General features: G+C 39.4%; 1 protein-coding gene across 5 annotated transcripts in view; it reads left to right on the forward strand.

Moving 5' to 3' along the window:
- The window catches only part of TTC6 (tetratricopeptide repeat domain 6), a 265,950-nt gene that overhangs the window by 236,129 nt on the left and 5,796 nt on the right, over nt 1-24,025 (forward strand). For 4 of the 5 annotated variants that reach the window (XM_053672512.1, XM_053672513.1, XM_053672514.1 and 1 more), the window contains 5 exons: nt 344-463; nt 5,664-5,737; nt 9,141-9,351; nt 14,922-15,074; nt 15,929-16,099. In XM_053672512.1, the coding sequence (XP_053528487.1) occupies nt 344-463; nt 5,664-5,737; nt 9,141-9,351; nt 14,922-15,074; nt 15,929-16,099 (729 nt within the window). Of the gene's footprint in view, nt 1-343; nt 464-5,663; nt 5,738-9,140; nt 9,352-14,921; nt 15,075-15,928; nt 16,100-24,025 lie in introns of those variants that run through there. The other variant, XM_053672515.1, reaches the window with a different exon arrangement.

Raw genomic sequence — 24,025 nt, forward strand, 5'->3', positions numbered from 1 at the left:
GCGCTTTAAGGGTTGCAGTCCTGTGGAGAAACTGCTAAGTGTGGAAAGCAGGTTGAATGCTCTACGTTTCCCTCCCACCCACACACAACAAGAACGCCAAGGTGACTCACAGATGACGTGCGAGCAGAGGCAGCACCACTTATGAAAAAGAAGCGGTATTCACATATTTAGTTAAGGACACCTTTTACATTCAACAAGTGATTCTTTTGGGGCCATAAATTGTAAGTCGAATTAAGCAGTAACTGTGGCATCCTGGTTTGGGCATGAAAACATTTTTCTTTGGCCAATGTAGTAAGGTTTTAAAGAGTTGAATCTAGGTTGTAAGTGATTATTTTATTTTTAGGCATTAATAGATTATGGAATTGTGCTGCTTCTTGATGCTGGAGAAACTGTGACGTTAAATGCCTTCATTAACCGTGGACTCATCTACGCAAAACTAGAGCAGTACAGCTTCGCATTGGAGGTAAACCTTCCTGCTCGCATGTAGAAGTAAACCCCTCGAATTAAATGCTAGATCCTAAAAGTAGTGAACAATTTTTCTTAATACCAACTGGCAGTATTAATGAGCAATAACTCAACTTTAGCAAAAATTGTATTAAAATACTTTGAACGAGTAATAGAATTTTGTTTAAAAAATGTGTGCTTTTACTTTGTTTTGATTATAGGCAAATAGCTGGTATTTAAAAAAATAAATTTTCTGATTTGATGAAATATCAAGATGGTCACCTTCCCTAAGGAAATATCTTGACTGTACCTAAAATTCAATTATTTGGCAAATAAAATGATTTATGTATTGTTTACTTTGCTGTTTGGTACTAACTCTTTCTTATTCACAATTGTCCTCATTGTCTATTGAAAATATATCAAAATAAATCTGTTTGTTTTGTAGAGAGTTGAAAATAACTGCTTGATGGGCTGTGAGAATAGTGGGATCAGGCACTCAGAATTGATACAGAAGATAGCACCTGCAGTATATAAAAATAACAACAGGTGGCTAACAAGGCATTTTTATAGAAAAACTAAACAAAATTCATCATTTTCATTTTTTATCTTGCATGTATTGTCTATTCTAAATTAATGTTGGAATTAGGATTACGAGGTACAAGGCAAATTAAATAGCACCTTGAAGTTTGCAACTGAACAATCGTAGTGTTGCTTCTTTGTTTCTGAGGAACTGCAACAGAACATTATGCAGTTGGAGCGTTTCCTACTTTTTTTGCCTCCAAAGATGGTTTTTTATTATTCTTCTATTTCTGGCGTCATTATCTGAGATTCCGCCCCACAGAATGACTGATTACTAAGGAAGTGTCAGAGCAAACCTTAGTCTAGGCGATCTGCATCATGGTGAAATGCGATTCCAGGAGTCGAACTCCTTTAGGCTTTGGTTTTGAAGTGTACCACTTGGAATTTCCTCAGGGAGGCGGAGCTAATGAACTTCTTTGGAGTAGGCAAGAAAGTTGTGGAACTCTGGGTAAACGGTGTTGGGAAGGAAGAAGTGAGGAAAATGGGGATCAGTAGCAAAAGACCTCAGCTGTTGGAGAATTAAATGCCGGGTGTGTGTTACCTACATGGTAAATATTTATTTAGTTTTTAACATCCACATGTCAGGTTCTCGACAATGCTGCACAATTTATAATTGTAACTTACAGATGAGGAAGGCGATATTGAAAAGAGGTTAAATAGTCTTTTAACAAGGAAATACGAACTAGGGCAAGATTTAATCTCAGGTCTCACCTGATTCCAAATCCTATGTTCTTTCAGACAAGGCAGGTATTGGCATTGACATTGAAGATATAGAGGTAAATAAGACAGATTTCTAATTCTTGAGAAGCTCATAATTGAGGAGAAATCATTCTTGACCACTCTCTTTCCACATACCCTGAATCCAAGTCATGCACAAATTCAGTCAGCTCTACCACCAAAGCACATTTTGAATTCAGTCATTTCTCATTTTTGCTGCTATTCTCCTCCTAATCCCTGCCGCCTCTACCATCTTTCTTCCCCTGGACTACTGCAGGAGCTTCCCAACTGGCCTCCTCCGCGTCTGCTTTTGTCTCTCTCTCTACATGCTGTTGTCCAAACAGCAGCCAGACAGACCTCTTAGTTTAGAGCAGATCAAGTTATTCCTCTACTTGGAACCCTCCCATGGCTTCCTGTCACACTTAGAAGTCCAGCCTGTGGCCAGCCAAGCCCCTTTTTGATGGGACTGCAGCTCACTGACCTGGCTTCATTGTCAAACATTCTTCTTTTCCGCACTAGTCAACCTGCCCTGGCATTTGTTATTCCTTGGAAATGCCCCTTCTGCCTCAAGGTCCTCACATAAGTGATTCTTTGTCCATAGAACACTCATACTACTGATCCGTTTATGGCTCTTGCCCTTCTTTCATTTTAGATTTCCACTCAAAGAGAAAAGAGAAAAGAGAACCTTAGTCAAAAAGAGAAAGTAGATGAAATAAAATGGAATATTAAAAAATTAAAATAATTTAAAATAACTCTGGACAGAGAAAACAAACAAAAAACCCCAGAAAACAAATAATAAGAAAGTCAACCTAAATCTGAGCATATTAGTAGTTACATTTAATAGAAATAATAATAAAAAATACCAATTAAGATAATGAGACTGTCAGGTCTGAATCTTTTTAAGGTCTCACTATATTCTGTCTACAGAAATTACACTTTAAATAAATGGATATAGATAGTAAAGGTAAAAGGCTGGAGAAATTGTGTCCTGCAAACACTAATTAAAAGCAAGAAAAATTTTGTAGTAAAGCTAAAAATTAATTTGAAAAATTAAATTAAAAATGAGGAAGAACCAATGAAGAAATTTAAGACTGAATAATACAGGGGCACTGAAGAACCAAGAGACAGTGAGCATTTTAACACCTACCCAGGGAAAAATTTTTAGTGGGAATTACTGATCAACAGACAGGTCAAGGAGGATGAGTGCTGAACACATATCAGTTAACTGACAGTTGTAAGACCTTCGCAGAGAAGCCTGGATCAGGAAGTAGAGTGCAGCATTTAGACTGGGATTGTTTAGGAAGTTAATGGTTAAGCTTATTGGATTGAGAACACCTGTTTCTCTTTGTTCTCTTAAAAACCTACCAGGAAGACAGTAAAGAAATTTTAAAAAAATATAATTCCACAAGGCTAAAGGTAATGGAGAAGAGATGTTTAAGCAGCCAAAACTACCATTTCGTGTTTTAATGTCTTTAACTTAATGATTGGATCGCCAAGGATCCTGCACTTGAGGGAAGTAATACAGAGATGAAAACAAATTGGTGTCCATATAGGGATGGCAGGAGAAGGGGAGGTGTGTGGAGTGAAGGGGAAGATAGCTAAATTCTACCCTTTGCAGGAAGTGCAGCACAATAAAATCATGAGGTATAGTTGAAATTTTAAGGTAAATAGCAGAAGAAATAACAGCAAGATGTGAAACCGTTGCTTTTGGGGAGAGGGACTCGGGGATGCGGAGAGGTGGAGCAGGGCACCGTTGCAAGCATTGTAAGTTTTCTAGTTTAGTTAGACCCTATACACTTTGTACATGGGTTACTTTGATAAAAATTAAAGTAAATAAACAAAAAGGTCTTTAGATACAGTTTACAAATGACAGAATGAAATTGGCCTTAATTGAACAACATGAATAATAGGAAGTTGATGGAATTGGGAGATGTGGAGACAGTGAGTGTTACCAAGGAGAGAATGTTACCAGTGTTAACTGGTAGTGAGAGGAACTAGAAAGACAGGGCTGTGTGTAGTTTGCAGGCAGGGAGGGTTGAAGGAAGAAGGCCTGTTCAGTAAGGGCAATGGAACAAGGATTAAAAATACAGAAATTAGCAGGAATATGAGGGAGCAAGTTTCCAGAGGCAAAGGGAAGGAACAAGGTCAAGAGCCCATACCCTCTGACACAGAAAGAAAGGCAGCGTGAAGGGACGTCCTTACCAATAAACTCAGTGGAGGGAATTTGCTTTTTGCATGAATGACTATATGTGGTTTGTTATTTACGATCCTCATACTGGAGGAAAATTAATGCAGAAGAGAACAGTCATAAAAACTGTTAGCTTTACTCTAAGCAATGGTAAGAGCTGTCATTTATGTCTATTGCTGATAATTATGTATATAGAGTCAGGTTGACTTTTGTAAGTTTTGTCTGATTACAAAACTAAACTTGGTATTCTCAGCCTTTCAAGGTCTCAATCACTCCTCACAACTCCCCAAATAAATAGGAATGTTTGTTAATAAATCTCAGTCTTACTTTGTACGTTTGCCTCCACTTTAACCAAACAATCCTCTTCAGGGAGTTATCTGACGGCATATTTTATTAGATTATATTTGATTAGGCATAGATTTCTTATTTGCTTCCAAATAGTTCCATTTAGTATCAAAATATGCTTCAGGAATCTAAGTGGGGATTCCATCTCCACAGATTAGTCTCTGATGGAAACCTTCCTCCTCCAGGAGGATCCCAGCGGCTCTGCTTGACCTACTACTCCCCCTCCCACTGCCAGTATTTGCAGAAAACTCATTGTACCCCCACAAGACAGCCAGCTTCCTCCCTCTGCTACAGCCAGGCAAGGTTTGCGGAAGAGGGAGGGGCAAGAAGGAAGCTGGGGAGGGAGAGAGAGCGGGGGAGACTGTTAGGGTTAGCTCCTCTCCTTCCTCTAGGGTGGATGCAGGATCTCTGACTTGCCCTTTGAGGCCGAGGGTGCAGGTGTCCCAGCCTCCAGTAAGGGAGTGTGGAGGGACTTCCTTTTGTCACTCTAGAGGGGGTCACAATACCTCCACTTTTTAGCTTGGTCTTGTGAGGTTACGACCAAAACTGCCCATGAAAATTCCCGCTGAAGCAGTCCTTTGGGGAGAAAGCAGAATCATTGCAGTTCACGTGATATTTTGTTATTGTAGATGTTTATGTAGATATTTTATTAATTTCAGTTTAGTATTGTTCTCATTTTGCTTCATGTCTCAAAACAATGTTGTAGGGCTTCGAAAAGTGTGTGCACTTTGGACACTGTGTCTCTGGTGCCTGACAGGGAGGGCCTCGGAGGCAGGGTCTCTTGTAGACTTTTAATTCTCTTCAAACAGCCTCTTCCTCAGGGCCATGCAGGGCCATTCCAGTTAACTTTCCTGACTCAAACACTTGAGATTTCCCTCTGCTCTTTCTCAGGAGGCTTGCAGGGTTCCTGGACAGAATGATTCACTTCTCCCCAGAAGTGTGAATTCCAAGATAAGAGCAACCTTAGCCAATCCACAAAAAAGGCCCAGTTATGCCCTTCTCTGGATCTGGTGTGTGTTTGCCCTGTAACACCAAAGGTTCTCTGTAGGTGAATTTCCACTTCTCTCTAGATGTGCCAGTCTCTGGTGGTGTGTACTGGGGAAAAACCAATGAAAAAGTGAGCGAGGTATCCCTTTGCACATAGCAGGGCACAGCCACAGGAGAAGTGGAGACTAGCAGCACACTATTCAGAGTGCATTTTCAGTTATGGGTTTCCTCTGCTCCATCCATTCTCACTAGATGTAATACTAAAAGGAAAAAAATTTTAAGAAGATGTATATTTTAATACTATGTTAAGTATATTCACAGTGGAACCAAAGTTAGGAGGAAGTTTATAAAAGCACAAAATATTATGTTGCAAAATTAACAAAAAGTTTCGAAACCGTTTCAGGACTTTAAACAAGCTGCGCTGCTGACCAAGACGAACGTGAGCCTTTGTCAGGCTACTGCCATGTGCCATCACAGGTACGGAGTGCAGCTTATGTGGAAGCGAATGCACACGGGGCCACGTAATAGTTCGAAGAATAGCGGAAAGAGAGGAAACTGCAAGTGACAGAGACACAGATGGGGAGAGACACAGAGAGCCCCTGTACAGAAGAGGGAAGCACACCCGGTGCGGCGTTAGCACCCTCCTACCTTCTAATCGAGGGTTCGAACCAAGTCTGCACCATGGCCTTGGGACGCCCTTCTGATTGAAGCCCCCTTCCTGGGCAAGGACCGGAGTGATAACATTAGATAAACCGTGCATAGCTTGAAATGTCTAAGAAAAAAGCCTAGTAATTAATTTTGTTCCTAAAAGGAAACAAACTTTTAAAAAGCTTGTTTCCTACGCGAGAGTGTGATTTCAAAACATTAGATATTTTTATAAAATTTGCATTTAGAAAACATTCTAAATCTAAAAATAATGAAAAGAACACCATAAATATCTACAAAATACAATAAGACTTACAGAAGCATATTACTTAAAACATTATCACCTGTTTGTGAGCTTACTGTAAGAAGAAGTTAGGTTATAGAAGGAAAGAAAAAAAAACAGTCACGTAAGGCTAAAATACAGAAGGCGACAGTTTAAAATTTGGTTGGAGATAATATTACATAGATTTTGCTAACTATAATGTTTACATTTCTACATATGTATTTAACATCTAAAATTAGTTTCTGGTCATTTTGCTTTTAAAAAGGTGAAAGATTTATATGATTTGAGGAGAAACCAGAGCATTATTTTGCTTTTAAAAGTGTAGGGATTCAGCATGTGAAGATTTTAATGTGGGATAAAATGTATTTGGTTAAAAGAGTTTACAGCATTATTTTTTAAGAGAAATAATAGCAACTAATTGAAGGGGCAAATTAGAATAGCTCATAAATTATGGGGACTAGGGTATGTAAATACCCCATTTTGAAGTATTTTGAAGTCAGTATTCTTTTTTCCACTTCTGGGACAGAGCACAGATTCATTTTTCTATGAGAGTTAGATTTTGTTTTATTTTATGAACATAGTAATATCATAACTGAAATTTGTGAAGGTGTCTTTGGTTTGAAAGGCCTAAACCAGGACCTTTATAGGCAGCAAAACATAGTCACGCCATTGTCTATTTTAATCCAGCAACTTTTGTACAAATCATTTCTCTAAGTCATTGTCACTCTTAAAAAGAGGTGGAATAATGGCAACTGACGTGTTTGCTTTGGCGGGTGAGGAAAGACCAAAAATGTCCGAGGTCACTGCATTCTCTCCCAGTTAAAAACAGACTCCAGAATTTCTCTAAACCTCATTCTTATGTTTAGCAGCTCTTAGAGATAGTCAATTTCTCTGTGTGTCAGCATCCAGTCTCCTTCCTGAAATGTAATCACTGATATACTATGTGGAAGAGCTTTCTTCTGCTTTGCAATTGCAAATAACCAACTTTCATTAGTCGACTTGAATCTATTGTTCTTGAATAAAAGTAGAATTTAATTCAACAGTAAAGCCTGCATAACTGACAGTCCTCATTCCACGTGTTTTGAGTTTTAACAGTCGTACTGAATTTAACAATAAGAAGTGTTTAGTGATTGGTTATATTTATTTCAGGAAAAGGATTTTTGCTTTCCGAGGTAATCTGTAAGACATTTATATGTCTTATAACACAGCTTCGCAGTATTGGAGATTCATTACTGGGGCTTATAGAAGGGAAAGGAAGAATTTTCCCAGTTGGGAAAAAAAATTTTTTAAGGACTAAATATTTAAATTTTAGGACTTTGATCTTTGAACTCATGGGGTTGCAGACTTTTGAAGTATGCCTTTGTGTATCACTGGTTCTCACTCTCGTGGTTGCTAAGAGACAGCATTCCTTAGGCTGAATATCCTACTTGTTGCCCAGTTTGGTCACTTAGAGTGTTGTGCTAGAGTTAATTTTTAGATCTCTTGGGGAAAGCCACCTTTAGATGAAAAAAAAAAAAAATACATCCCAGAAGGAGAGCCCCGATTACTCACAGCTATATATCCTGTCCACTTTTTACTTTGGCACGCTCATTTTACTCTTCTTATATTTGCGTAAAATAGTTTCGAATCCTCGACTCTGTAAGCCACATTCTTTAGGTTTGGGAGGTATTTATGATTTATTTGTACAACTCAGCAGGGCACATCTGGCCACGTATGTGATTAATTGAGAAACTGTGGCAGGCCTTTGTGTCCGCGGCCCAGGCTGCTAGCTCAGCTCAGGACCCGTAGCCAGTGGGCACCGATGAGAAGCACGCGCCTCTGTCAGTGATCACGTTATTTTTTACAACACATTTCATTTGGGCAAAACTAATTTAACATACTTTTATATTTGTGGTCACGGATACTTAACTACGTATGTGCTGATGAGCATGTATCCTGACAGAACACAGATTCTCTGCCACACTGCCTGCTGTCTCATGGCCGTGGCATCATTTAACAAGAGCTTCCGTCCCCAGGACACTGTGTAGTATACGCATGCCCAGGAAGATGAAATTGCTGTTTCTATAGTGGTTTTCCTTTCATTTTTTTCCTGTTGATGCCGGGTCTGGGGAGTCTCTGGCTTTGACACTGTCACCTCCTCTGGGCTTGATTTTTAGTCATCATCTGCTTTGAGGAGCTTGATTGGTGACTTTCCCAGTCTGTTTCCAGTGTTAATTCAGTCAGAACAGACTAGATGTTCATTAAGTGCCGGTACTGATAACTAGACAGGTATAGCTTCCTCCATGTTCATTGATATTAAAAATAATGATCAGATTTGCCAATGAGATGGAAAAGTGACTCCTTTATGGAAAGTATGTTTTACCAGCCTTCACCCCACCACAAGAGAATGAATAGGGAAGAGAAACCGAGTTATTAGTCAGTAACATATATTTACAAAATAATAAGAAAAATACTCCTTTTTCCTCTTCTCTGCTGGTGTCCAGAAAGAAAGGGCTTGCTTCTCTAAAATACCCGAAGTAAGGACTCTCATGTATAGAGATTTGGTTCCTTTTGTTGTCTGAGGAAATATTAAATACACATAAATTTATTGTAATCTGCTTTAAGTAGCATATTACATCAATAAATAGCATATTTTTTTCTGTTTTGGCCACTGATAGCTATTAAGTACAGGTGTAGGAATGCCACTTAGCCTTTCATGATGCTGAACAAAGAACTGTAGAATATGATCCCAGCCTGCTCTGCTGTGAAAACGACTCTTACCTGCCTTCTTTCCTTTTACCACGATCTTCAGCCTTCCTTAGATTATATGGACTCCTGTACTAGCTTCTTGTGATGGGTAATAAAATTGAAAAATTTTAACAAGGGTCAGGGCAAATCTTTATGAAAACTTCATATACAGGAAAGCACTTGGGTAACTCATCAGAAAGCATCAATAATTTTACTTATTTTCAGAACCAAAGAGTTTGAAGAAGCTGTCAATTTCTTCACCTGGGCTCTTAAAATTAATCCTTGTTTTGTGGATGCTTACGTTGGACGGGGAAATTCTTACATGGAATATGGCCACGATGCAGGCATCAAACAAGCACAGAAGGACTTTCTGAGAGCACTGCATTTCGACCCAACATCCACAAAAGCCAGAATTAGTTTAGGCTATAACTTGCAGGTAATATTATATATGAGCAGTTTGGGCCATTGAAAGCACCTTTTGGACAAGAGAAAGACTATATTTGGCTCTCTGCTGATGATGGAGCGACATGCTCTGTCTTTGGTTGGGGCCATGTTACCTTTCCCTTACTGCTGGTGTCCAGAGCTGCAGTGGGAGGCAGCTGCAGGGAGCCGGCCTGGGGAGCGGTCTGCCGTGCAGACTTGGTGTGCCGGTGAGATGAGTGTCTTTAATTCCTTCACCCCTTTCTACTTTACCTCTACACTTATAGACAACTTTTAAAGTTTGCCTGATGAATTTCACATCTAGGAACCTGGCTAACGTTTGTTTCACTAGCTCATTTCGGGGCTTCATAGGCTTTGCTGTATTGAATTAGTGGAAAGCTAAAGGGAATCAACAGTGTATGAAAGTTCTGAAGGGGACTCCAGCCACGCAGTGGGTCAGACACCCATTTGGCAGGGGCTTCTGAGTTCAGAGCATCTTCCAAATGGCTGTGAGTTAGAACGTACTGGGAAGGCAAGACCCCTGCGTGTCCTCCCAGCGAGATGGGGGGGAGCGCTACTCTGTGTGAGGCTGTGCAGTTCTCCGAGTCCTAAAACCTGGCCCGTGCACACACCGCATCCTTTGCACTAATTGAAGAGATAGTGACTGTCCTGGAATACCGTGCTAGAAGTGAAGTGTTCTCCATGAAAAGGAACTGAGTAATCTTAAAACTATTTTTATCCCTTTTAATAATCAAAAGTTTAAACAATGGGTAAAAAGTATCTTCAAATTATTATAAATTGTAGAAATTCCTATTCCTAATATGCCATAAATTAATTTTTTCCCTCTAAAAATAAGTGAGTTTGGCTGATTTAAGACTAATAATATTGGAGGTGTTTGTTGAGATTGGTGGTTACAGTAAGGTATGCCCAAGAACTTAATAAGGAAAATAAGATTGTATTCTGAGAATTAAACATAAAATTAGTCATTATTGGAACCCAGTAGAAATTTGCAAAGAGACATGATGACTCCCAAAGCAGACCAGTGAAATGTATTATCATCATTTACTGATTTTAATAGGCATTTACTGAGCACCTACTGTAGGATGAGAGCTGATCTAGGCCTATGTATCCACAATGAACGATTTATACTTGGTTCTTCCTGTAGAGTTTTCTACTTAGTGGAGACATGAGCATCACACAGTCATATGATTTATTACATGGTTACATAGAGGGTTATGTGCAACAAAGGAAAAGGATGGGTTTTAGGACCACTCATCACAAGGAAACCCAGTTTCATTTGAGGAGTAAAGAAGGGTTTTTAAGAAGTTAACATTTACAGCAGGGTATGAAAGACTAGTAATTAGAGGTAGGAGTTGGGGGTAGGACACAGTGTTGGGGGGTCTCAGGGGATGAATGTTAATCACGAGCAGAGTGATGTGAGACTAGGGGACTGAATCATGGCTGGAGACGACGGCCTTGCAAATCAGTTAAAAATGTATCCACCAACCAGAGCAGTGGCATCAGGTTCATGTTTTATGAAGAGGTAACTGAGTGTATACCAACCTGAAAGAGGAATGAAAAACACCAGTGTGAGGAAGGGTTGAATCAGGAAAGAAAAGACTGAAATGGGAGAGTTAGGCCCATAAAAGTCCTGCTCAGGGGAAAGACTGACCACTTGTTCAACAAATACAGATTCCCCTCCTGTGTGCTTAGCAGGAGGGATAGGAAAGTGAGCAACAAGGTGTCAGGAACAGACAGATGTAATCCTGCTGTGAGGCTGTTTGCAATTTAATATTTGAATAAATTAATCTCAATTTGCCTGACTCCATTTATTAAATGAATTTGTGATGATGATGGTGAATTCCACATAATTTGCCAAGAGTGAGAAGATTTGCTGGTTGAAGAACAGTGTCTTACTAGTTGTATGTTTTATTATGCAGGAGTTACTAGGCTCACCTGGGTAAATATGAGTCAGCCTCTGAGATTCTGGCAAGTTGGGTTGCTGAGCCCATAGAAATAAAGGACGGGCCCTGGACCATGCTGGATTCATCAACTCACTGCCTTCCTTTGATGAGGTGCTTAGTTGCCAGTTGGTTGTCTTTAGGAAATATTCTGATATTATAACCAAGCTGACAGACCCACTCATTTGGTGCCTTGCCATATGACCCAACAATCAGTGTCGAAAGAAACAGGTTTCTATTTACAGTATTCTAACCTGGGGGAGCTGGGAGCACTTCAGCTCAGAGTCCTGCTCTCCCATGAGACCCAACACTTCTCTTGCTCCCCAAAAGGCTATAAGCCAGAACCCCCAAAGTTCCCCATAACCTTGTCTGTGCTTAAACCAGCTGTGCAAACAGTTCTTCATTCCCTCTGGAAATGACACGCGTGGGTTTCGAAGTCACCATCCTCTCACAGCAGCTCTCTCCTTCAGGGTTAGTGGTGTTGTCATCAACCTCTGTGTAATAGTCCAGGAATATATGTGCTGTGTTACACTGGACCGTGGGGAAGTCCAGGAAAGGCACGAGTTTCAAGAGTGTGGTGACAAAACGAAAAATAAAATAAAATTTAAAAAAATAGTTTGAAACCAAATACCCAAACAAAGTCATTGTTTATTAATAAAGACTGATGACCACTCTATTCAAAAAAAAAAAAAAAAAAGAGTGTGGCCTTTTTGTAGGTTCCAGGTCCTAAGAGTCTGGGTCTGTGAGGCAACAGGTCAGCAACTTGCAAGGCAGTGTCCTTGATGGCTTTGGTGTCAGCTAGAGCAGGTGAGATCAGAGCAGCAGTATGACTCCTTCCTTACTACACCAAGCCTTTGCTGTCCTCCCTATGGTTCCCCACTTATTATGCCCTCTCCAAACTGCATGGAAGCTATCTCACTGCTGGCCACATGGCTCCTTCTCATGGCTGCCCGCCCTTAGTTTAAATCCTGACCTGGAGGTTCCTGCATGACCTCATCTCCAACTCCTTCCACCGTGTGCTACATTTGCCAGTTTCCCTTATCTTCTGCCTTTGCTCAGCTGTCATCTTCAGTCAGGGCAAGCATGACTCAGTGACAGCAGGGAATTGCCTCCCTGGCTTTGTCCTGAGTCAGGATACAGTCTGAAAGTCAGCACACACCTTTTGCCCTGAGGTGGTAGCACAGCTGTTGACAGCTGTTATCTAGCTATCAGCTTCCCATAGATATGCAGAGTATCTTAATCCTATCATCTGTTTCTCCTGTGCCCCAGCCATGATTTGTGAGAAATATTCTCTAACCCCCACTCTCTATCCCATTTCAATATCATTCTATTCAATCAATAGAATCATAATACCTGATACCAAACTGTATTACTAGGCCACTGTAATCAAAACAGCTTGGTACTGGCACAAAAACAGACACATGGACCAGTGGAACAGAACGGAGAGCCCAGAAGTAAACCCAAGTCTCTACAGTCAATTAATATTCAACAAAGGGGGCAGCAATATAAAATGGAGTAAAGATAGCCTCTTTAATAAATGGTGTTGGGAGAACTGGACAGCTATGTGCAAAAAACTGAAACTCAAGCACTGACACCATACACCAAAATAAAAATCAAGGTGGATAAAAGACTTAAATATAAGGTGTGACACCATTAAAGTCCTAGAGGAGAAAATAGGAAAATCTCAGATATTTCACACAGCAACATTTTTACTGATATGTCCCCTAGAGCAAGGGACACAAAGGAAAGAATAAACAAACAGGATCTCATCAAAATCACTTCTGCATGGCTAAAGAAAACAGTATTAAAATAAAAAGAGAACCAACCTTTTGGGAAAACATATTTGCCAATGATACCTCAGATAAGGCTTTAATCTCCAAAATGTATAAAGAACTCACACGACTCCACTCTAAGAAGACAAGCAACCCAATTAAAAAATGGGCAAAGGACCTGAACAGACAATTCTCCAAGGAGGGCATACAGAGGATCCAGAGACACATGAAAAGATACTCAATATTGCTAGCCATCAGAGACATGCAAGTTAAAACCACAATAAAAAGCCCTGGCTGGTGTAGCTCAGTGGATTGAGCACAGGCCTGTGAACCAAAAGATCCAGGTTCGATTCCCTGTCAGGGCACATGCTTGGGTTGCAGGCCAGTTCCCAGCAGGGGCCAGTTCCCAGCAGGGGATGCACCAGGTGCAACCATACATTGATATTTCCCTCCTTCTCTCCTTCCCTTCCCTTCTAAAGATAAAGAAATAAAATTTAAAAAAAAAACCCACAATGAAATACCACTTCACACCAGTCAGAATGGCTATCATAAACAAATCAACAAACTACAAGTGTTGGAGAGGTTGTGGAGAAAAGGGAGCCCTAGTGCACTATCGGTGGGATTGCAGACTGGTACAACCACTATGGAAAACAGTATGGAATTTTCTAAGAAAACTAAAAATGGCTCTGCCTTTTGACCCAGCAATTCCACTGCTAGGATTATATCCTAAGAACCTTAAAACACCAATCCAAAAGAACCTATGCACCCCAATGTTCATAGCAGCACAATTTACAATAGCCAAGTGTTGGAAGCAACCTAGGTGCCCATCAGTAAATGAATGGATCAAAAAAACTATGGTACTTTTACACAATGGAATTTTATCTAGCAGAAAGAAGGAAGGAGCTCCTACCCTTTGCGACAGCATGGATGGAACTGGAAAGCATTATGCTAAGCAAAATAAGCCAGGCCATGAAAGACAAATACCATATACTCTTACCTTTAACAGGAACCTAATCAACAAAACAAACAAATGAGCAAAATATAAACAAAGACATTACAATTGAGAACAGGCTGACAGTGACCAAAGGGGAGAGGGGAGGGAATTTCAGGGTAAAAGGGGAAGGGTTTGCAGGAACAAGTATAAAGGACACATGGAAAATAACAAGGGGAGGGGTGTGGAAATGGGAGGGAGGTGGGGAGGGCTAGAGTGGGGCTAAAAGGCAGAAAACTGTACTCGAACAATGATTAAAATAAAATTAAAAAAATATCATTCTATTCACAACATCCCTCTCTTGACCTTTTCTCTTGTTTCCCAGTTGTCACTAAGGTTTGGATAAATACATGCTTGGTAGATTCCATGAATATATATAATGATTGTAAAATTCCAGATGCTGATAAAATTTATTAAAGCAGGTTTTACATCAGTAGTGTCTGCATTTATTTATTCAACATATGTTTATTACATGAGGTATATTGTGTGTAACTGGAGATTCAAAGCCAAACAAATAACTGCAGTTTCTGCCTGTGTGAGCAGAGCTCCGTGTAGATTTGATGGTCATTGTCCAAAGCATAGGTGGTTCCCATGGTGGCTGTGATTTTATGTTGTCTAAGATGGTGTGAGATGACTCTGACGATTAGATTTATTTTAATTAATTAAAATGTCAGTGTAAATACTCAGAGGTAATTAGTCCACTGAATGCACTCACAGTATACCTTACTTCCTATTTAAATATCTTAGATTTAGCACTGTATAAATATACCCATTCTAAAGGTTTTATTTGATTAAGTTAGAATCAAACATTTGTCATGTTACGGATAATTTTCTATTCCATATACATGGAAAATTATTTCAGATCCAAGAAAAATTCCAGAAAGCTTGGAACCACTTTACCATTGCCACAGAGGTCGATCCCAAGAGCTACCTAGCCTATGAGGGAAGAGCTGTGGTCTGTCTTCAGATGGGCAGTCATTTTGCTGCATTTCAGGATATTAATACTGCCTTAAAGGTATCAATCCATTTAGATTCTGTTATCATTAACATAAATCAGTACCATCAATGAATAGGGTCAAACAAAAAAAATTGTTCCTTTTTAAAAATGACTTGTAAAGAAAATTACGTTTGTATTTTTTCTTTGTTGTTGTTGTTCCAGATTACTAGAATAAAGAGCCACTACGGCTGGTCAGTTTTATAACCTGAATGCACTTAAAATTCAAAAAGCAAATTCCTGATAAATGTAATGTTGATTCTCTCAGTAAATCCAATGGTTTCAGGGAACATCAATATTATTTTGTAATAAAAAATAAATGCAAAATAATAAAATAATTTTCTGGGTTTGAAGGAACTAGAGGAAGAACATTGTAAATCGCAAGTTCTTTGGTGGTGAAATGGTAAATAAGAATTTCAGGTTTTGCATACAAGTGACAGAAAATGTTTCCCTTTTTCCCTGGATTTTTGGATTCTGTTTCTGCAGATTTGGGTAGATGCTGTAATCTTTGAGATAACAAAAAGGAAAGACCCAAAAGATAATTGCTACTGCTTAGGACAAACATGTTAATAATTATTTAATTTCTTTTCCAGCTTTAAGAGAACTAAACAGTCTATCCTGTGTTTGTTCCTTAAAAAGGAACTGAGTAAAGCATTGAGATTATTTGTTTTATCACAAACAAATCAGTGAAGTGTTGCCATTGAACCAACTTTATACCGAGCCCTTTCTCAAAATATTTGCTCTTATGGGGCTTCCCCTGTACTATAAAATTACTAGTTTCCCACAGTAGATTTCATAATGTTCATTTTTTCGGACATGAAATCGGAGGTAAATACTATTCTCAGGTGCTAAATACTCACACCATTGCATTGCAGCTCAATACTACGGCAGAATTCTTAACAAACCGTGGTGTAATTCATGAGTTTATGGGTCAGCAACAAAATGCCATGAAAGACTATCAAGCAGCGATTTCTTTAAACCCCACATACTCACTGGCCTACTTTAATGCAGGAAATATCTACTTTCACCACAGGCAGTTTTCCCAGGTAATGTGAGTTTTCCTTAACATTTTCTTTTTGACACTAAATGCTTTCTTTGCTATATATAGTTTCAACATGTAATCCTTGTATTCTTGGCTACTCACGCATTAGCTCTTTTAAAAGATGTTCTCTTTCATAGAATGTTTATAATTATTTATTAAAATTTTAACCTCTATGGATTTATTCTCCACATTGTCACCGGGCATTCGGCACTTGTCCGGAGAACGTTATTTTGGATTTCCCCAGGTGTGGGCAGTTGTCCTGCTACCTACCCACTGTGGTGACTTCCAGCGTGGAGCGCTCTGTGCTTTGCCCCCACTTAGCCAAACCTTAGACTTCCTTTAAGACCCTCTTTCATGATGTGATTATCTGGAACTCATCATACTTTCTACCTTTCAGGTATTTCAGTTACTTACTGGAAGTAAAGAGATCTGGATGTTAGTTCTGGTTCTGGATAGCTTAATCCATTTGGACCTCAATTCATAATGTATAAAATAAAACTGTTGGATTATTAGATGATAGTTTTTATACTTTAAATTTATTGTATTTGAACTGTAATGCATTTACATGATTCAAAGTCAAATTTAATTTTTAAAAATCTATATTCACTCTTCTGTTTTCCTTCAACTTATCCTATTCTTTGTCTGTCTTCTTGAGTCAGAAGCTTAATTCATTTATTGTTGCCCTGTCATTTCTACTTTGATAAATTTTTAAGATTAGGCCTTATCCCCAAGTCCTGCTTTGAGCAGCATGCCACATATTTTGCCCTGTGAATTTTAATTTTTGTTTTCTCCAAATTTTGCATTTGTAATTTTATTTTTTCTTTGACTCAGAAATAAATTAATAGGGTATTTAAAATGTCTAGGTGGAAGGTCTTTTATATTTTCTAATTTTGGTATTTATTGAATTTTAATGGGGTCTGATATATGGCAACTTTTAAAAAAATATTTCAGGTCCTTTTCAAAGAAGAGTTTCTACTATCATATAGAGTTAAAGTATAAAATCTACTTCATTAAATTATACTTTTAATTAGTGAATACTCATTCTTTTTTTCCCCATTTGGTTGATCTTTTTTTAACAATACATTTTAGTGATTATGGTATTACAGTTGTCCTACTTTCTCCCTCTTAATTCCCCTCCAGCCCACCACCAGCATTCCCCCCCCTTTAGTTCATGTCCATGGGTTATACATATAAGCTCTTTGGCTTCTACATTTCCCATACTATTCTTACCCCCCTCCCTGCCTATTTTCTACCTACCATCTATGCTATTTATTCTCTGTACCTTTTCCCCCTCTCTCCCCCTCCCACTCTCCTGCTGATAACCCTCCATGTGATCTCCATTTCTGTGGTTCTGTTCCTGTTCTAGTTGTTTGCTTAGTTTGCTTTTGTTTTTGTTTTAGGTGTGGTTGTTGATAACTGTGAGTTTGCTGTCATTTTACTGTTCGTATTTTTTATCTTTTTCTTAGCTAAATCCCTTTAACATCTCATATAATAAGGGCTTGGCGATGATGAACTCCTTTAACTTGACCTTATCTGAGAAGCACTTTATCTGCCCTCCCATTCTAAATGAAAGCTTTGCTGGATAGAGCAATCTTGGATGTGGGTCCTTGCCTTTCATGACTCGGAATACTTTTTTCCAGCCCCTTCTTGCCTGTAAGGTCTCTTTTGAGAAATCAGCTAATAGTCTGATGGGAACTCCCTTATAGGTAACTGTCTTCTTATCTCTTGCTGCTTCCAGGATTCTCTCCTAGGTTTAATATTGGGTGATGTAATTATGATGTGCCTTGGTGTGTTCCTCCTTGGGTCCACCTTCTTTGAAACTCTCTGAGCTTCCTGGATTTCCTGGAAGTCTATTGACTTTGCCAGATTGGGGAAGTTCTCCTTCATTACTTGTTCAAATAAGTTTTCAATTTTTTGCTCTTCCTCTTCTCCTTCTGGTACCCCTATAATTCAGTTGCTGGAAGGCTTAGAGATGTCCTGGAGGTTCCTAAGTCTCTCCTCATTTTTTTGAATTCTTGTTTCTTCATTCTGTTCTGGTTGGATATTTCTTTCTTTTTTCTGGTACACACCATTGATTTGAGTCCCAGTTTCCTTCCCATCACTATTGGTTCTCTGTACATTTTCCTTTATTTCACTTAGCATAGCCTTCATTTTGTCATCTAATTTGCAATGAAATTCAACCATTACCAGTATTTTGAACTGGGCATCTGATAGGTTGGCTACCTCTTTGTGGCTTAGTTGTATTTTTTCTAGAGCTTTCATCTGTTCTGTCTTTGGGCCATTTTTTTTTCTTTTTGTCTCAAAGTGCCTATTAAGTTATAAGAGGTAAAGCCTTAGGTGTTCACCAGGGCAGGGCAACCCGCGCTGCTGTGTTGTGAGGGGTCCGAGAGGGAACAATGGTGCTTGCTCCACTCTCTGCCAGATTTCAGTCACTCCCCCCCACGCACTACCCCCAAGCAAAGTAGGCCCTTATGGTGCTGATTCCTGTGTGGGTGGGTTTGTGTACGTTCTAGTACCTTCTGGGTCTCTCCAACAAACTGTCCTGTGAGGCTATTGGGAATTTCTCCCGCTGGCACCTCAACCCCCACAGGTGTTTTCAGTCGGTGTTCTGAGGCTTTATTTCCCCGAGCTGGAACACTGGGTCGTGTGGTCTGTCTTGCTCCCCAGTTGTTCCTCCCGGTTTATCTGCTCATGAATGTGGGACTGCTGGCTCCACCAGCTGCCTCTTTAATTCCTTGGTTGTCAGACTTTCATACAGTTTGACTTTTCTGTCAGTCTGGTTGTTTTTTTGTTTTTAAATTGTTGTTTTTCTTCTTTTGATTGTGTGAGGAGGTACAGTGTGTCTACCTAAGTCTCCATCTTGGCCGGAAGTCCCATTTGGTTGATCTTTCACTGAGACAGGTTTAAATATCCTATCATTGGTTTAGTCCTATATAGTTTTCTTTATATTTTTTGTGATTTCTGCTTTATGGAAATTGTTGCTGCATTATTTCATATATCGATATCCATATATATTATATGTGCATTATATGTTGTAGCCTTCAGCATTATAAATGCCCTTCTTTGTTTTTTTAAGGCTGTCTGCAGTAAATTTTACTTTATCTCATATGAAGATCATGACCTCTGATTCCATTTGGTTTGCCTTTTCCTGGTATTCCTTTGCCCTTCCCCTTATTTCCACCATTTAGAATCCTTTGTTTTAGATGTGTCTGTTTTATAGGGTTGGATTTAATGTTAGAAGCTAATTTGAAAATATCTATCTTTTAATAGGTAGGTTAAGCCCATTTATATTTTGGTGTAATATACATTTGGTCTTAATTCTATTATTTTATGTCATACATTTTTATTTTCATATATCTTAAAAATATTTTGTTCCATGGTATGTTTAATTTTTTCCAGTTGTTCTGATATTGAGAAAGGCTTACAGGTTTGCTTTAGTGTTTACCTTTATAAAAGTACTTTTAAACCTTTTTTCCCCTGTGCTTTTAGTTTCTTTATTATGAACAACAGTAAATTCTCCTCCTTCTCATTGTTATTCAACTTTAGTGGATGGCATTCTCTTTAACAGTTTTTCTGTCTGTATTCTTAAATATGCTGGAGCTCACTGCATCAGCCCACTTGCCGCTGTCTCTGTCCTGCCACTTGGTGGTTGTGTCATGATTCCTGTTCTCCCAGAGGACTCGATATCTGCATCCTGTTTCATAACTCTTACTTCAGATTTTTATCTTAGTTCTCCAGGTGAGTGTATTCAATTCCCATCAACAGGCTTTTTTGCCAGTTTCCTTCCCAGCCCATCATTTCTTGGTGATCTGAAATTAGGTCCTTTAGTAGAGTTCCAAGAAAAAGCTCATTAAAAACAATATTCCTTGAATGCTTTCATGTTCATTGATGATTTTCTGTAGTCTTCGTATCTTGAAGAGGCATGTGTGGGTCTAAAACCCTTGGCTCACTCTTTCTTTCCTTGAGTGTTGTGTTGTTTCACTGTTTTCTGGTGTTGGATGTTGATGTCAAGCAGCAGGAAGTAAACCCAATTTTTGTTATTTGTGACTTTTCTTAAAATAACAAAAGACTTTTTTCCCCCTAAGGTTTGTCTTAGAATTGATTGTTGACGTTAGACTTAACAAGTACACACTGTGTGTTTTCAATATGTAGATTTCAGAACAGTTTTATTGAATTCAGTGGGGAAATGTTTTTCTGTTTCATGTTTTTTTCTTCATTGGGAATTCTCTCTTGCTCTCATTTTCTCTCTCTATATAATGATCATACATATAATTATATATCATATATATATCCTTCAACTTCTATATATCAACTATTTTTTCATTTTGCTTCATTTTCCTCATTTCTTAATCTCTTAATTACTTTTTTGTTTTTGTTGCCTTCTTCGCATCTTTACTGTTTTTGAGATATTTGTTGTCCCCTTGTAGACCTTGTAATTCAAGTTTCTTTTAATATTTTTTCTAGTCCCATTTCCATGTCCTACCATCCTGGCCACCTCTTTTCTGAGATTCTTCTTTTTATTAAATGCAATTGCTTCTATGATAACCTTTCTAGTTTATTTTGAAATGTTATAATTTTTAAATCTAGATTGTAGAAATGTTTTTTCCGATGAGTTTTTATTTTTCTAAAACTTAAGTTGTTATTTTTCATCTTTGTTTTACCAGAAAGACAGGTGAATTACTTTTCTTTTTTCATATTTGAATATAATAAATTATCTTCCAATTCTGATAGCAGAGATTCTTGTGGGAAATAAGGGAATGGGCCATGATAACTTTCTTGTTGGGCACCTTCTGATACTGTAGTAAAGGACTTTACAGTTTGTCCTCTGAAGCCTACCCTGGTTTGGAAGGGGATATCACAAGCTCTGTGTTTCTCTGAGCTTTTCACAGACCTTGCCTCCTAAAATACTTTACTGATTTTTTCCTCATTGCTTTGAGAGAGAGAGAGAGGGAGAAGAAATATAGATGCGAAACCTCCATCAGTTACCTTCTCATGTGCATCCCCACAGGGGGATTAAACCCACACACAACCTAGGTATGTGCCCTGACTGAGAATCAAACACATGATCTTTTGATCTATGGGATGATGCCCCAACCTGAGCCACACTGTCCAGAGTAAATGAAGTACCCATTTTAAAAAGTTGTTTTTAGTGCTTACATTTTGTGAGACCTGTCACCCCTATATTTCTCTTCCCCACCCAATACTGTCACCATACTCCTTAATAAAGTGATATTGGGGGCTTCTTTATATGTGAAGAGGCTCTGTTTCTTGCTTATATTTTGCAGGAAGAATTCAGAAAATATTTCCTGTTTCCACTTAGCTCATCATTCTTTCACTCTTCATATACTTACGATGTGCCTACCATGTGCTTTGCATTTATTTATAAACACCCTGAGAATACAGAGCTGAACAAGATAAGGAGGATTCTTTTATGATGTAGCTTACATTTATTGGTAGTGGTACAGGCCTACTACAGTCTTGTATAAGCATTATTACCCTAGTATTAGCATATCTATGGGACTATAAAAGATTATCTGGGTAAATAGTATAGGTGGAGAGGGGGAGCACGCCGGAAGTGGCCGCCCAATTCTGGTGTCCAAGATGTTGGCTCCGAGCCCGAGTTAGGAACGGGATGCGCGATGGTGGCCACAGAGGGGGCCTCAGTGGAGCGGGAGGCTGGGGTTGGCCTGGAGGATTGAAATGGGAGACTTCCGCCAAGATGGAGGCGTAGGTGGAAACACTGTGTCCTGCACAACCAAATCTAAAAACAACAAAGTTTTAACAACAATAAATGCAACCAAACACACAGAAAATCGACAATATGGAGTCTGAAAATAACGAACCGCTTAGCTAAACCAGTAAGAGGGACGAAGCCAGCAGCGGAGCGGGTCAGGCAAAAAAGGTCCCCCGACCCGGACGGTGCACAGGCAGCCGAGGGCACGGATCCCAGGTGCCTGCTAGCTACGGGTGGACACAGGGAAAAGGCATGGCTGTCTGTCTACAGTCAGTCGTACATTTGTGTGCAGATAAACCAGTGAAGAGGCAAGCATTGAGACCGCGCAACACAGGGCAGCGGGACTCGCACATTTGTGCTCAGATAAACAGGCAGGGACGAGCAGAGAGGACCGCTATTGCTCCCTCTCTGACCCCGCCCCCACATACAACATCACAAACCAGCGACCTGGGTGGCCCCACCCTGGTAAACAACTAAGGCTCCACTCCTCATACGTAACAGGCACAAACAGATAAAAACATGGCTCAAGAACAACTCAGAGCCCCAGAGCCCATAAATCTAAGTGACGAAGAAACAGCAAAACTTTCAGATGCACAGTTAAAAACACTGGTGATCAGGATGCTCACAGAACTGGTTGATTTTAGTCACAAATTAGAGGAACATGTGAAGGCTAAACTAATTGAAATGAAGGGAAATGCACAGGAAACCAATGGTAATGAAAAGAAAACTGGGACTCAGATCAAGGGAGTAGACCAGAAGGAAGGAAAAAATGACCAAACAGAAAAATATGAAGAAACAAGAATTGAAAAAAATGAGGAGAGGCTTAGGAACCTCCAGAACATCTCTAAACCTTTCAACATCCGAATTATAGGGGTACCAGAAGGGGAAGAGGAACAGCAACAAGTGGAAACCTTATTTGAACAAATAATAAAAGAGAACTTCCCCATTCTGGCAAAGAAAATAGACTCCCAGGAAATCCAGGAAGCTCAGAGAGTCCCAAACAAGTTGGACCCAAGAAGGAACACATCAAGGCACATCATCATTATGTTAGCCAAGATTAAGATGAAGGAGAGAATCCTAGAAGCAGCAAGAGCTAAGGGGACAGTCACCTACAAAGGAGTGCCCATCAGACTGTCAGCGGATTTCTCAAAAGAGACCTTTCAGGCAAGAAGGGGCTGGAAAGAAGTATTCAAGGTCATGAAATCCAAAGACCTACATCCAAGATTGCTCTATCCAGCAAAGTTTTCATTTAGAATGGAAGGACAAATAAAGTGCTTCTCAGATAAGACCAAGTTCAAGGAGTTCATCATCACCAAGCCCTTATTATATGAAATGTTAAAGAGACTTACCTAAGAAAAAGAAGATAAAAAAGATGAACAGTGATAGGACAGCAAACTCACAGTTATCAACAACCACACCTAAAACAAAAGCAAATTAAGAGGACAGCTAGATCAGAAGTGAACCATAGAAATGAAGATCACATGGAGGGTTAGCAACAGGGGAATGGGAGAAGGATAAGGGGGGAGATGGTACAGAAAATAAGTAGCATAGACAGTAGATAGAAAATAGGGGGAGGGTAAGAATAGTAGGGGAGATATAGAATCTAAAGAACTTGAGACACGTGTTCATGAACTAAAGGGGGGGAATGGTGGGGGCGGGGTGTGCAGGGTGGAGGGGAACAGAGGGGGAAATAGAGCAAATGTAATGGCATAATCAATAAAATATAAATAAATAAATAAATAAATAAATAAATAAATAAATAAATAAATAAATAAAATAGTATAGGTGGAGAGAGGGTGTTTAGGAATGAGCCTTGGGTAGCACCAGTGCTTAAAAGTGAAGCAGAGAGCAGATGCCAGAAAAACTGAGAAGGGAGCACCCAGCCAGGATGATAAGAAAAGCAGGAGAGCCTATCACTCTTGAGAATAAGGGCTTCAAGAAGGGAAATGTGTCCTGTGTCAAATGCCACTGAGATGTAAAGGAAGAGGAGGATAGAAGAGGTCACTGAGAATTTCGACAAGAACATCATTGGAACAGCAGTGGAGCGGCAGCTTAAATGGAAAGGGGAATGGAGAAAATGTGAGGGGAAGAATTCAGGACAGTTCAGCTGGTTCAAGAAATTCTTCTGTGGAGAAGAGTGGAATGGGGGTGATAACTAGAGTGGGTGAAGAAGTGTTGTTTTGTTCTTGTTTTTTG

Source organism: Artibeus jamaicensis, unplaced genomic scaffold (assembly GCF_021234435.1).
Source record: "Artibeus jamaicensis isolate MK-2021 breed Jamaican fruit bat unplaced genomic scaffold, CSHL_Jam_final contig_760, whole genome shotgun sequence".
NCBI classification, from domain to species: Eukaryota; Metazoa; Chordata; class Mammalia; order Chiroptera; family Phyllostomidae; genus Artibeus; species Artibeus jamaicensis.